This window comes from Trifolium pratense, linkage group LG4, assembly GCF_020283565.1.
Source record: "Trifolium pratense cultivar HEN17-A07 linkage group LG4, ARS_RC_1.1, whole genome shotgun sequence".
Classification (NCBI taxonomy): Eukaryota; Viridiplantae; Streptophyta; class Magnoliopsida; order Fabales; family Fabaceae; genus Trifolium; species Trifolium pratense.
The window spans coordinates 11,698,382-11,714,281 of record NC_060062.1 but is presented as its reverse complement, the minus strand read 5'-3'; the positions used below and the strand labels follow the sequence as shown (position 1 = coordinate 11,714,281).

The window sequence follows — 15,900 nt, the reverse complement described above, 5'->3', positions numbered from 1 at the left end:
TCTCATAGGAGACCTAGTTTTTATGAAACGGTCGTGAAATTTGACTAAAACTACAAACTCTGACCTGAGATTTTGAATTTTATCAATCCGACCATTCAATATCACCTAATTGGACTAACAAATGAATGATAATGAAAATTTTGACGATCGGACTCCTATTGTAGTTTTATGAAAGGGCCATAAAGTTTGATTACAACAACGGACTTTGAAGCGGCAGGTGGAAGGTGGTGGTTTGGTGGAAAGCAATAGACAACAGCGGTTTGGTGGACAACAAAAGAGAAGATGTTTGGTGGTGGTTGCTTATGAGAAAGTAAAAACGTGAAAATACTCACTGGATTAGGGGCAAAAGAGAGAATTTAGTATGATATGCTTTTTACACATATAACAGAGGTGGGGTTAATTAGCAAAAATTAAAATATATTATTTATTTTCATTTTTCAATAACCGGTAAAATATAGTGGGGGTGAACAGCTGTCCTTTAGAAACTTTTTGTGCACAGTGCACAAATTGTACAATTTGTGCAGGCTAAATGGCACCGATATACATAACTTTTTTTATTTATTATTATCATTATATTTTGGTACGAAGTTTTTACCGTCGTTAACGATGACTAATTTACGTCGGAAATTTTTTGGGAAATATATAGTGATTATCTTCCTTTCAACCAAATTTTCTCTATACCCATAACCTAATAATTAAACTATTGATCACATACTTAAGCGGATCAAAATTCTTACCACTTAGATCAATTTATAGTTAGTCAAAATGATATAATTTTACCAATAAAGTGATGTAGACCATATAAATTTTACCCTTAGTTGTAAAAACAAATCCCCGAAAAATAATGTGAAATGTAGATCATATAAATTATATAAAGAGAATATAAGTGGAATTTGAAAGGAAAAAAAAAGTTTATTAAGAATTGAGATGAGAAAATTGAAAAAAAAAATTTGAGAGAAAAAAATGAAGAGGATACATTTTCCAATTTTCTGTATTTTCTTTATAGATTAGAAAATAATTATCCAATAAATTTAAAAGTAGATTAGAAAATAATTATCCAATAAATTTAAAATTTTACTTCTACGTATAATAGTGTCATGAGAATGTATTTAAAAAATTTATTAGAAAAATATTTTTTTTTTGTAAAAAATAATAATTTTTTTAGTCAATTAGTTCGGTGGCTAGAAATTACAATAATAAAGTGGATAAGTGAAATGACCAGAGTTTGAACCTCGACCCGCGCATATATAATGCAATGTCTCTTCCAACTAAGTTAAGCTCACATGATATATTTGAAAGGAAAAAAAAGCAATAAATGCGTGTACGAATTTATAAAAGGTCTTTTCTTTTTCTTATTTCAAGTAGTTTAATACTATAATTTCACTCTTAGTTAATAAGTGGAATGTCTGAATTTTGAACATCAATCTCTGCATATATAAAATGTCATGTCCCCTCAAACTGTGTGCTTACGAGATGAGGCTAGAGGGTTGGGGGTTAGGAAACTTAAGGAGTTTAATATTACTTACTAGGAAAATGGTGATGGAGGATGCTAGTAGACAAAACAAGTTTGTGGTATCGGGTTTTGGTGGCTCGGTATGGTGAGGAAGCAGGGATGCTGGGGGAGGGGGGTCGGAACGGTTCGTCGTGGTGGAGGGAGATTTTGCGATTACGGGATTGTGTGAGTGATGAGGTGGACAGGGGGTGGTTTGAGGAGAGTATTGAGTGGCGGATTGATAATGGAGATGACACCTTTTTTATAGATAGATCTGTGGTTGGGTGTGGTGCTCTCTTGAGCACGAGGTTTCAGTGTATGTTTGACTCGTCTCTGAACAAGACGTGTACGGTAACGATGATGAAAGGTTTAAGGTGGGATGAGGGAGGGGCGGCGTGGATGTGGCGCCGTAAATTGTGGGCTTTGGAGGAAGAAATGTTAGTGGAGTGTAGGGAGTTACTTTCTGACATATTATCTTGCAGCCTAACGTCACAGATAGATGGTTGTAGAGGCACGACCCGGGTGGTGGCTATTCCATGTGGGACGCATACATTTTGCTCACCTGTAGAGACATTGCAATTATGGATGCCACAATAGACTTAATTTGGCACAAACATGTACCCTTAAAAGGTTTCTCTTCTGGCTTGGAGGTTACTTAGAAACAGGTTACTGACCAAAGACAACCTGGTGAGGCAACACATTATTACTCAAGATTCTCATTTTTGCGTGACTGGTTGTGGGGGAGTGGAAACAACACAACATTTGTTTCTCTCTTGCACGATTTTTAAACCCATGTGGAGCTTGCTTAGAGCATGGGTTGGTATATCCTCGGCTGATCCGTTATTAATACATGACCACTTTATTCGGTTTTCTAATTCTTCCAGAGGCCTGCATGCTTGCCGCTCCTACCAGTAACTTCTTTGGTTATATATGTAGCATTTGGGTGGTGTGGCATGAGCAGAATAATTGACTATTCAAGGCTAAGAAAAGTACAGTTCACCAAATGCTAGAAAAAGTAAAAGTTCATTCACTCTAGTTGATGAAAGTATATAATGTGAATCTCGGGTTAAATTAACATATGTGGTGGTCGATCCCCTCGTTTGTCTGGGCATCAGTTAATTACCGTATATATATTCCTATTTCTCATAAACTCTTGATGTTATATTTGGCACACCTTGTGCTAATCAAAACTTATTGTTATTATTAATAAAATCCATTTTTACTTGTTCAATAAAAGAAACTAAAATATATATTTTTTTACCTAAACAAATTTTTGTAAATGATCTTATAATTAGAGTATTGTACAAGTTTGCTTTTATCTCATTGGATCAAGTGAAAATATAATGTACAAAGCTGTAAATCGAATAGTGGAAAATAAGCTATTTTATTGATAAATAAAAAATTAAATAATAGAAACTTCAGAGACATTTTTCAAATTCATTTTGTTCCGGTAAGCCAAAAAAAATAATTTGTTCCAACAATCTCTTTCTTTTTGATTATGACACACATAGGTATTTAAAGATATATTGTTGTTAATTCAATTAACCAATTGACTATAGGGTCCGAAGTTTGTAAGCTTCCCCAAAGTCTAATAGTTCAAAAAGGTGAGGTTTGTAACCCCCTAAATCCTGTATTGCACGAGGTGAGGTTTGTAAGCTCTCCTGGTCGAGCAGCTGAGCACGTTGTATCTGTAAGTGCTCCGATGTCAAAGTTATGGAGATGAAGAGAGCACTGAGATACAAGAGAGAGAAAATAAGTGAGTGAATAGATACCTTGCTCTCCTGTGTAGGAGAGCTTATATAGCCCCAGCGCCGGGCCAAAAGTCCTCTTAATGGGCTGCATTTGGTTGGTCCAATAAGAGAGATTGCCAAAATATTTCCCTTGGATAGTGGGAAGAGCAGTAATCTGCTTCTATCTTGGTAGAGCTGTTCCACCATGCTCTGCTGACGTGGATATAGTGGGGCACACCGTATTGGGCCAAGTGGGTGTGATGTTGGGCTAACTCTAGTCCTAGTCCAGAATAGAAAATAATTTATGCAAATAAATAAATTTTTATATTAATTCATAATTTTTCAGTAATAAAAATTGTATCTTTATAAATTATTTTCTCATAAACTATCTTGGAAAAATTTATAATAATATATAAAAACTTATTTATTTGCACAAATTATTTCGCATAAGCACAAAAATAAGTCAATTCAAATGGACCCTAAATAGATTACATTTTTCAAAGAAAAAAATGGGTAAAGGACAAAACTATAGAACAAGAAATTATGAAATGTGAAACAACTTATGCAAATAAATAAGTTTTTATGTATTATTATAAGCTTTTCAAGATATTTACCAGAAAATAAAATATATAATTTTTGTTAGTGAAAACTCATGAATTAATATAAAAGTTTATTTATTTACCTACTAAACTATTTTTGTAAGCTAAAAAATAAATCAAATGGCCCTAAATAGATTACATTTTTTGAAGTAAAAAGTTAAAGTAATTAAAGGACAAAATTATGCAACAAGAACTTATTGAACGAGTACGACAAATAATATCTTTTTCGTGTTCTCCGTGAAACCAGTTTGAAACCTTTGTGGCCGGAGAAAACGATGGACGATGTTGCTTGCTTCACGGGACACGTAGTTTTTGGTTGACATAAAAATTGAATATTCCTCGTTATATGCCAATTCGATTACTTGTTGAATTCATGTTAATATTATTAGTATAAATAATAAATACATGATACTGATTAGTGTCTTTGATTTTAAGAAAAAATAATGGGTCGTTTTCAAGGATTATTATTACTAGCTTTGGTTTTGAATTTGGTGTTTGTGTGTAATGGAGGTACAACTAGTATTTTTGTTAGGAAAGATGAGAAGAGTGTTGATATGCCACTTGATAGTGATGTTTTTCATGTTCCTTCTGGTTATAATGCTCCTCAACAGGTCTTTTTTCTGATTTCCCTTTCTTTGTTTCTTTTTCCAAATTGATCCAAGGAAGAGCGATAATATTTGTTTTTAAATTGCGGTGACCGTGTTGCGATTTTGATATTACAAAGAATCCTTAGGATTAGGTATTAGACTATTAGACCTAACTCAATCATATAAAACCGGGCGGATTGTCGTCACTAATAAACATGTAGTCAGGCTTAATCGTTGTTGCATTGATGATATTGCATACTTGCACTACAATTCTTGATATGAAGATAAGTGAAGTTAAAATTGTGGTTAATGAGTTTCCCCAGAATGAATTAACCTGAGTTTGATTTTGGGAGAAACAATTTTTTTGCGAGATTTTAATTATCTCGTGCCCTAACTTCGGATCACTAAGTCCCTTTTCCTAGAAACTGGAGGGTTAACACCAAAAAAAGTTAAAATGCAGCCTCAATCATGAAAGCGTTGATGTCGCGGTCTTGAGCGGGGCAAGGATCATTCTGTATTTTTTACTTTGATTTGGTTACTAAAGGATTAGTGAAAAGTGATGTAATGATAAGACATTTTTGGTCTTTGGCTAGAATCACTATGCATTGTTGTGGAGCTAATGGTTGATTAGGTTAACTATTTTGAGCTTAGGGTTGAACCCTAAATGCCGGTAAATGAGAGATTACTAACATAAAAACTACTAACATTACATTATAAAACAATGCATTGTTGTGGAATTATTAATATTTGAGTTGGATTTTAAAGCATCATATTATAGGTAAATTTTGGTGAATCACAAAGTTTTTGATTTTTTTTTTTTGCCTTTTTCATAGTTTTAGTGTTCAATGTTTTAATGTATGGTTTCTCGGAATGAAGGTTCATATAACACAAGGTGATCTTGTGGGTAGAGCAGTAATCGTATCGTGGGTGACCGAGGATGAATCAGGGTCGAATGCAGTCCGTTACTGGAGTGAAAACAGCAAGCACAAGAAGTTAGCTAAAGGGAAAACTGTAACTTATAGATACTTCAATTACACATCTGGTTTTATTCATCACACTACTATTAAAAATTTGAAGGTACTTTCTCTATTCCATCACTTCCATGCAATGTATATTGTTTCTCTTTCAGATTCCAAGCTAGAAGTTTCTAAGCGAAACGAATGGAAACGAAAAATGACATTTATTTTTAATCAATTGTTGATGTTTGTGTTACTTTTTGAATAGTACAATACCAAATATTACTATGAGGTTGGACTTGAGCACACAACAAGACAGTTTTGGTTTACAACTCCTCCAGAAATTGGTCCTGATGTGCCCTACACATTTGGTGTCATGGGTAAAGTTTATTCTGTCAAACTCAGTTTCATGGTTGCTTTAGCCTTTATAAGCTATCATTGTTGTAAAAGCATGTTCACATTTATCAATTCTCTTAAAAATTGGCGATTTCTTGATTATGTTGGCATATGTGAATGACAAAGAATATAAATAACTCATTTTCAAGGACATATATTTAGTTTAGTTTAATTTCTATATATTGTCGCGTAAAAAGTTTTATATAATTGTCAACAAATCACAGACAATTATGTGTGACTTTAGAAGTGATTATGATTATTGTCAACTATTTGTAATGATCTGACGGTTAAAATTGATAGACAAAGTAAAGAATATTTACACTGACAGTGTATATTGTTAGGAGTCTCACATTGGATGAGATAAAGTCTGAAGATGAATTTATAAGTGGGAGGCTGTCAAAGCCGGTTTTGTAGGGGTTGAGTAAAACCCTACCCAAGTTCCATGACATATGAATTAAATCCATCCTTCAACATTTACTCATAATGTAGATGATATTTGTAGAAGCTATTTAGTCTTTACAACATGGAAAATTGAATATTCATCACAAATTTAGAAACAATGCAATATATGTACCATTTTCATAACTGATGTGCATTGTTTTGCAGGGGATCTTGGTCAGACCTTTGATTCAAACAGGACACTTTCTCACTATCATTTGAACTCAACACATGGACAAACAATGTTGTTTGTTGGAGATCTCTCTTATGCCGATGACTACCCGGATCATGACAATGTTAGATGGGATACTTGGGGAAGGTTTGCAGAGAGGAGCGCTGCTTATCAACCGTGGATATGGACCGTAGGAAACCATGAACTTGATTTTGCTCCAGAAATCGTAAGCTTCCTATTGAAATTGATTTACTTATGAAGCACTAACACAGACACAAACACTGGACACGATACTGACACTGTTAATAATTTCACATGCATCAATTCCAAATCCAAATTTTGGTAATGATTAACAAGAATTGATGATTGTTTTCAGGGTGAAAACAAACCATTCAAGCCTTTTTCGCACCGATACCGTACTCCTTATAAAGCATCACAAAGTACTTCACCATTTTGGTATTCTATCAAGAGAGCTTCAGCACACATCATTGTCTTGGCCTCATATTCAGCATATGGTATTGCTAAATTTCTATTCTGCACCATATATACATGTATATGTGTAAAACACACTTGCGGATTCAATGGTTTTCAATGGACTCAATTCTATTTGTGATAAAAGTTTAATAGGAATATACACTATCGGTGTAAAACATTTTACACTGACAATGAGAGACCGCAACGTTTCCATGTACCACTACCAATTTACAACTGGCCTTTGCATAAGTGCGGTGATGTGGCAAAACTGTTTTACGCTGACAGAACATATCCCTAAATCCTTGTAATAACTTATCGTTCCTTAGGGTATTTTTGAACTCCGCCCATTGAGGTTACAAGGTCAAACTGAGGTGACACCTTGGAGAAAGATCTCTCGGTGTTATGTAAACTATATCGTCACTAACTCATCACTGTTTTTAAAGTTATATTTCTGATGGTATAATAATCTTCATTTTTCTCAGGAAAATATACACCACAATACCAATGGCTTGAAGAAGAACTACCGAAAGTTAACAGGACAGAAACTCCATGGTTGATTGTTCTCATGCACTCACCTTGGTATAATAGCAACAGTTATCATTACATGGAAGGAGAAACAATGAGAGTAATGTTTGAGTCATGGTTTGTTAAGTACAAGGTTGATGTTGTGTTTGCTGGTCATGTGCATGCCTATGAAAGATCTGTAAGTGCTAATATACTTTACCTTGTTAAGCTACTTCAGCACATTACTTCCCTATTTGAAATTATAATTTGCTTCATGTCACAATTGAATTGTTTGTGTTAGGAACGTGTCTCGAATATTGCATATAATATCGTAAATGGTATTTGCGCTCCTGTAAAAGATCAATCAGCTCCTGTATACATAACCATTGGAGATGGAGGGAATATTGAAGGCTTAGCAACCAAGTAAGCTCTCCATAAATCAAACTTTATGAATCTTATGAACTACTTCATCACTTTTGAGTCGTTGTTGATCTGCTAAAAAATAAGGGACTGGACGAGACAACTTTATCTGTAGTGTGTTTGATTTTAAAATTATTCTTCGGCCTAAACAAACTGAGGGTAAAATAGCTAGACAAAATTTGGATTTCTTGTCCCCCACTCAACGATGAGACAACTTTTTGTCTTGGTACAAGTTGTCTAAAATACTAAAATAATATTTTTCCATTTCGTAACTCTAACATGAACATGTTTTGAGCTGCAGCTACACAGAACCACAGCCAAGTTACTCAGCATTTAGAGAAGCTAGCTTTGGACATGCCATTTTTGACATAAAGAACAGAACACATGCTTACTATAGCTGGCACAGAAATCAAGATGGTGATGCTGTTAAGAGTGATTCCCTTTGGTTTTTCAACAGAGTTTGGAAGCCAGTTGATGATTCCACATGATCATGTTTCCCATTAACAACTCATTGATTTACTCATAGTGTGTGTTATGTATAATTTTGGTGTGGCTTTTTATCTTTTCAAGTTTATCCTTGAACTGTTATTTTTTCATGTGTCAAGGAACAATTATTTTTTACCTTTCGAATTTTCGATTGCCAATATTCTCGAAGGACTAATTTCCATGGAGATGTTTCCTTGCTATTGTTCTTTGATATGAACAGTGAAAATGGTGAAAATGAGAAAAATGGATTTTTGGTCTGCCACGCTAGAGAGACTAGGAGAATGGGTGTGCGATGCGGTTTGAGAGAAATGGAAGCATAAGGGTCTTAGTTTATTTCATAAAATGATGAGATATTGTTAAAAGTAATATTTTTCCATTAGATTTGATGCAAATTAAGATTTGAAATTCACAAATTTTTTATTTTTGTGAGAAAATTTGAACGAACATGACCGAAATTTTATATTTTGCGAACGCAGACTGCAATTTAATCACTTTAAGGGTCTTAATTTAGAGTGTGGCCGTAAAGTAAGTAAAGTTTCACCAAGAATTGGTCCCACCAGAAATCGAACTTGAGTTCTCCTGAATGATTCGCGAAGCTCATTAATCACTTTAACTCAATGTCTTGGTTATAACCGTCTCATTAATCACTTAGCTAGAATCTTAAATCAAAGCAAAATCCTTGTAAAATCGCACAGAATCACAAGTACCCAGTAAAATCTTGTGATTATATATGAATTTTACTTCTTTTTTTTTTGTGTGATTATGTTTGCTTTAAGATTTCAAACTTTGGATGGTTTGCACTATAATATATATTTAATATTATATGAGTAGAGTTTGTCAAAAATAAAAAATTTATGAGTAGAATCCTTATATTTTGCAATCTTACTATTCTCTTTTTTTGGTAAACAAAATATATCATTTGCATGTAACTGCAGAGACTAATTCCCTCAAAGTGTAATTGAGATTCATTTAAGAGGTCGATCTCTCCAAACAAATATTTTTCCATACGCACCGGCCGATGATCGAATCTAGAACCAATTAATTAAGGGACTCGAGTATCTACCACTTATGCTACACTATTTTAATTACTATATATCCTTTTTTTTTTGGATTATCTATATATCCTCTTTCAATTTAAAGCAAACTCGTGATTCTGCCAAGGGAAAATATAATATTGGTTAAGTTCCAATCAGGGACGGATCCAGGAATCTATAAAACGGGGGGCCGGAATAACTAAATAATAAATATTAAATAAATAATTATTATAATAGTATTTAAATATACTCAATAAAAAATAAAAAATAGATCACATTGTTTATCTAAATTGTACACGACATTTTCTATATCATAAAATTCATCAACAACTGAATTTGTATTAAATTTTTTAGCAATTCTTCTCTTTGTGTAAGTAATCACATAATTAGTTTGAAATTCATTTTCTATCTTGTTTCTCAACCTATTTTTCACAATCTTCATAGCAAAAAATAATCTCTCACTTGTAGCAAACAATCAGAACTAACTTAATTGAATTTGGACTTTAGTAGTGTATAATATATATTATCAAAATATTTTAAAGTAAATTGTTACAATTACTATGTTGTGGGTACATGCTTTGCATCAAACGGTAGTTACTAATCTTTAAACACATATCTCAAATATCAATTTATATGTACATATATATCAAGAACAGATATATGAAGAAAAAAAATACGACAAGAGGGGGGGGCCTCAGCCCCTACTTGCCCCCCCTTATCCGTCCCTGGTTCCAATTGCATTTATTCAACTTTCATTATTTTCAGTTAGTAAATAAAAAATGAAATTCCATAGTTTTTTCAACAATCATTAAATATTCTCTATCAAAAAAACAATCATATGAAATATTATAATATAGTAATAGTATGGTCAAAATGTTATCGTGTTATGTTACGTTTTCACATGGTGAATAGGTCTATTTGGGGAAGTCATATTAATTTTGCATTCACACAAGTTTAGCTTATCACCTAACATATACTACAGTTTTCATTAAAATCTAAATCATAATACATAGTTTATATTTATACGAGTAAAAAAAAAAGTTTATATTTATAGGAAAATATAATTGGCCAATTAAATGAGCTGATAATATTTATAACACATTTTTAATTTTTTTTAAAAATAAAATAGAAATGGTATTGAATTTGAGTTTAATAAAAATGTACCGACTATGTAAAATAGTTTTACACGATCATCCAATAAATAACTATCATTTTGCCATGTCATATTAAAAAAGTGAGGTGGAGTGGGATGACGTGGAGGAAAATATAGTTGGTATTGATTGACAGTGTAAAATACGTACACTTTTACACTATCGGAACATATTCTTTTTTCTCATTGAATTTATGTAAAAAACAGTAATAAATTTTAATCACTCAATAAATACTATTTTATTATCGAAAGAAATCTATAAATACTTTCATCAATAAAATAATTCTCTCAAAATTATATTATATATATTGATGAGAAAAAGATTTAAGGTAAAAAGAAATACTGAAGAAAAGTCAATAAATTCAAACAACGACCAAAATCTACATGATGCACTATTGTGGGAAGTCACAGTTTGAAATTTTAGAAACAACATGCACCAATTGTCGGATCCACGTATAAATATAACATGAGTTTAATTGTTGTGCACCGTCGGTGTAATCTTTTTTTACACATACATCCAATGACGCGTTGCCACGTCATTTAATGAATGTGACACATCATGTGTTTTTAATTACCATACATGATGTGTCGGTGTATTATTGGACGCATGTGCAAAATAACTTTAGACTGACGGTGCATATAAATTAAATTCATATAACATTGTTTTGAATTTCAACTATTCAAATATATAAGTTTAAATGCATTTTCGACCCTTTCAGTTTATGAATTGTATAATTTTTTAAATGTGCGATTTTGACCGTTTTATTTTACCCCATTTTCCGATTAAAATTTGACCAAAATATGTTGACATGACAATGTTTTAACACATGTATGATTGTAATTGGTTATTTTTGATAAATTGATAATGCATATGCATCTTCTTCTCTCCTCCTCACCTTTATCACCAAATGCAAAACTTTGGATCATGCTAACTAGTGCTTCCGGGACACTAGTTAAGGAATTAAAAAGAGAAAGGGAAGAAAAAAATTGCTTTAAAAAAACAAAAATTTAAGCTTTTAAAATGTCGACTTCACAAGTTTTAAGATAATATTACTATTTTTAGTTACCTTAACCAGTGCCACGAGGGCACCGGTTAGTATTTTCCTTTAGTAATTACTAGTTTTATGTTCTAATTTCTAAATGAAAGTTGTTTATTCTAAAATAGACCTTCACAAAAACTAGTGGATGTATCGTAACATTTCCCTCTTCACTTAACTTAGTAGATCAATACTCTTTTTTTTATGAGGATATTCTTATATACTTGCGAGACTATCACCCACACATGCTTATCCTAGTAGCCAAATCACCAATAAACATATTCTACTGACAAGAAATATTTAACCAAAAAAAATCTATGGAACCCTCCACTCAAACTCGAATCATCCACTGAAATAAAACTAACAAAAGGGTATCATGTGTATATTTGTCAGTGGCAACTTAGAAACTAAAGAACTTGTTGGCAGTCAAAAACTCTCAAAAAGTTGCTTTACAACAGATAAAAATTGTTGGCGGCCAAAAATTCTCAAAAAGTATTTCTTTTATATAATTTTTTATTAGAATATATTTATTAAGAGCTATTCTTACTTGTTGTGGGATTTTAGCTCTTAACAAGTTTTGTTCGGAAATTAAGTTTTTCTTGTACTGTTCATATTAATGTTCTCTATGGGACATCCATTCATCAATACTAACAAACTACCCGAGAAAACATAGATAGTCTTAGTATCGAGGGTTTAACTCAATTTTACAAAACCGACTTGTTATGTGAGGATTGCCTCTACTTTATAATATATATTCAGATCATCTCACAACTGATTTAAGACTTCTTAACACACTCCTTGCGCCCAGTACTATTAGGCTTGAAGCGCTAATATAAATTGTAGATGATCTAATCAGAAACCTAATAGCAGACACCCAGCGGATTGTGGAAGTGACTCTGATATCATCTTAGAATTAATATAGTTTAATCTAACTCAACCTAACCGACTTGTATATAAGATAAAAAATTTCCCTACTTTATATATTAATGTCATCTCAATCGCGAACGATGTGAAACTTCTTAACAAACACGAATCCAACATCTTCTATCATCAAAATCCAACATATGATCCGGAAAACCCCCAACTAATCAATTTAACAACTAACCGCCACTTGAGATAAACATTTAATTAATAAGCTAAGCACCAAATTTTGCACAACACACATAATCTATAACTTTTTTTTGGGAAATACTATACATGAAAAAGTTTTTTTTTTTTGTATAAGTTGAATCACTCAAGAAAGTAATAAAAATTATAGCTCTAATTTTGTCGCTAATGGTCAGAAAGTCTAACAAAATATTAGATTGTTTTTGACATATGTTAAAAAATATTAGATAAGTGTGTAACTAACCAAATTTGTTTTATTAAATGAAGCATAAAGAAAAGACAAAGTCCAAATGCATGCAAGTAGCATGCATTGTTTAATTTAAACAAAATCAAATTGAGGAAACCTGAAGTTGACGTGGATAAGACAAAGACCACAAGGTTTTGACTACTTGAAAATGTGAGAATTATAAGCTTTATAAATACCTTAAAATAATCTATTGATTAGCAAAATTTGAAGGTATACAATATACAGAAACAGAACAATCATCTTGAACAAAAATGGTTTCATGTCTTGATTTTCTTATTTCACTGATCTTTGGCACCATGGTAAAGCGTTTCGTTTCAAGAACCGATAAGCATAACTCTGAGCTTGAACCAGCCAAGTCTCGTAAGTTTTAAATCTATTTTGTTTAATTTGTTTTTCTTCATGCTAATTTGATTATATTCATTTCGGGTTTAGATCCTCTTAAATATTATATAAATAAAGCAAATATATTATATACTGTGTGTGTGTGTGTTGTTTTTGTGCTTCTTGGAGCACCAACAACAATATCAAAGTCTCCTCCGAAATCCGACATACCACCTACTATTGGGCCATGTACCAAATCCAACAGTGCTGGATATGAGGGAATGTGTCACGAACTCCTACAGATTGAATGAGTTGACCTAAGTATGAATTTATAAGTAGAGACAAAGGAGTGTGTGTCATCAAATGTGAATATGAGTCGATAATACATATATGTATAATATTTTGTCCAATAAAATTAAGTGGCTAAACTCACATATAAAATTTCAACCGCAACTCTTTTAATAATAATGTTCCTAGTTCCTAGACTAACATCTAAGGTACCATTACGACATAATATGCCAGTATATTTATTTTTTGACGCAAATAATATGCCATTATTTTGAACTGAAGTATCGCGAATTGGTATATTCGTTTACTGGAAAATGCTACTCCCTCCGTCCTAAAATATAAGAAAAAATGAGTCAAAAAACTTGATGTATTTGGTTAAAGATTTGAACCAAATACATTCACTTTTGTTGATCACTTTTTGCTTATATTTTGAGACAGAGAGAGTATTTAGTAAGAGAAGAATTTATGTGACAATCTTTAACACTTATAAATTATAATCACTTTCTCTCCTATTGTATGGTTATTCATTGTTTGATTGGTCAAATTCCCTATTTTTGTGATGTGTAATGTAAGTATTTCTTACTAAATAGCAATGCTCTTGTTTATTTTGTTTCTTTGCAGCATCAATTATAATTGTAGAACGAGACCGTCCACGGCGCCACAATTATTAATAAGGAATATATGCAGCATATGCTCACTCCTCCCATGCATGGGTTGAAAATAAGTTAATATATGTTTCTATGATCGTCGTATCATTGTTTTACTTTTTGTAATTTTGCCCGTTTGAAAGTTTTATTGTATATATAAATATAAATATAAATATAAGTAGTTGTTATAGCAACTAATTATCCATTAGGGATGCTCTTGTTTAATCTCTTCAGCAATAGGTTTGCTGTTTAGAGTCCTTGTAAATGATTTCTGTTAAGTTAGTTATTGGTTAAGTTAGTTAAAACTATTTGTGTGTAAAACTTTGATTTTTAACCACACTTTTTTTTTTTGTTTTCTTTTTTGAAACGACTAAAAATATTTGAAAGTTTGAATCATAATCGTCATTTTAAAAATAAGACTAAAATTGTTATAAGAAATTAGCTTTAAAACTTCAATAAGAGCAACCATAGAGAAAGTTTTGAACCATTTCCCTTTCTATAAACCTCAATGAGATATTCACTCTCAAGAACTAATCACTAGAGAAAGCTTACGTCCTTTCTATCTATATTAATGTTTCCTAACTACTTAAAGGTGTTTAAAATATTGTTTCGCAACCCCGGAACTTCATGAAAACACTCCACACGAAAGAAAATGTTTTGGAACAAAAATAATCAAAGAACTAAAGTTTTGGAACAAAAATAAAAAGTTAAAAGATCAAAGATTCGGGACGAATGAAGTAGTAGTTAAAAGACCAAATCAAACCTGTAAATATGAACAAAAACAAACACCATACCCAGGGACGGAGCCATATACATGCATGTGGGGCTCATGCCATGCCAGCACAAAGTTTGGAGAATTTTTTTTAACATACATAACATATGTTAACATTTGATTAGGCTCACATCTCTCTCTCTCTCATCCAATAGAAATTTGGTATTAATTATGCACAAAGTTTCATTTACTTTGACTTACACTCACCACAAACCACATAATATTATCTGAACATAAGAAAGAAACAAATCAACCAACCCAATTTTCATTATTTTATAATCTTCTACCTTTATTCTTCTCTCTCGTTGTTGTTGGTGCTGTTGTAGATTTTTCAACATGGTTTTACGGTTGTTGTTGTTTTTGTTTTTGTTTTGTGTACTGTATTAGCATTTCCTCAATTTTATTTTCTCTCAATTTCTTTGATATGATTGCATATTAAATGTGATATTTTTATTTTATTTCTACCAATAAGCAATAGAAATTATATTCAAAATATAGTCAAGTCCAGAGCAATCATCAAACTAATAATTATACATTTGATGAATATAAAATTAGGTACATCTCTGAAAAAAATTCTTGGAATTCAATTTAGAAAAACTTCCTAATGATTCTGGATTAAGGCAAAGAATATGACAATCGTAGAGAACAATTAAGATGTATATTTATACTCTAAAAAAATATATTCTTTCTAAAAAATAAGTGGATGTATAAGTGTATGTCAACAAATTTCTATGTATATATATTCTATGTAAAATGCTAGGAATTTATATATATGATGCCCCTAGTATCCAAAATTTCTGGCTCCGTCACTGACCATATCAAGACGGAACAAACATCATACTAAAATGGGAAATCAAAACAAAGACTCCGCTCCGCACTAATAATGAATAGAGTTATAAGCAAGGACATTGGTCTTAATTATTTTAGTGTTAATTCCTCGTAATATTAAGAAGGAATTGTAATTTATGACCGCAATTATCAAATAGTGATAGAGATCAAATAGTGATAGAGAATGGATTCAAATCAACCCAATCAATTGCAAA

At 31.9% G+C, this 15,900-nt stretch overlaps 1 protein-coding gene and 1 long non-coding RNA gene across 3 annotated transcripts; both read left to right on the top strand.

Annotated features, from left to right (window-relative positions):
- The first annotated feature begins 4,264 nt into the window (after positions 1-4,264).
- Positions 4,265-8,288, top strand: LOC123923154 (purple acid phosphatase-like). Of its 2 annotated transcripts, none has more exons than XM_045975819.1 (8): positions 4,265-4,432; positions 5,285-5,485; positions 5,633-5,744; positions 6,367-6,596; positions 6,747-6,885; positions 7,327-7,547; positions 7,650-7,771; positions 8,070-8,288. In XM_045975819.1, the coding sequence occupies exons 1-8, from the start codon at positions 4,265-4,267 to the stop codon at positions 8,254-8,256; spliced, it is 1,380 nt and encodes a 459-aa protein (XP_045831775.1). In that variant the 3' UTR covers positions 8,257-8,288. The 2 variants fall into 2 exon arrangements, with proteins under 2 accessions (XP_045831775.1, XP_045831774.1); XM_045975818.1 differs by having other exon boundaries at positions 8,064-8,288.
- Positions 8,289-13,031: 4,743 nt separating this feature from the next.
- On the top strand, positions 13,032-14,390 carry LOC123924352. The gene is made up of 2 exons (XR_006814673.1): positions 13,032-13,189; positions 14,060-14,390. It is a non-coding gene; the product is annotated as an uncharacterized LOC123924352 (long non-coding RNA).
- Positions 14,391-15,900: the final 1,510 nt, after the last annotated feature.

What these genes read in the sequence shown, in the direction of transcription:
- LOC123923154 (XM_045975818.1), top strand. Translation starts at nt 4,265, where the DNA reads ATGGGTCGTTTTCAAGGATTATTATTACTAGCTTTGGTTTTGAATTTG. An exon ending in CTACACATTTGGTGTCATGG is followed by an intron (nt 5,745 to 6,366) that starts GTAAAGTTTATT and finishes ATTGTTTTGCAG; the next exon opens with GGGATCTTGGTCAGACCTTT. An exon ending in ATTGAAGGCTTAGCAACCAA is followed by an intron (nt 7,772 to 8,063) that starts GTAAGCTCTCCA and finishes ACATGTTTTGAG; the next exon opens with CTGCAGCTACACAGAACCAC.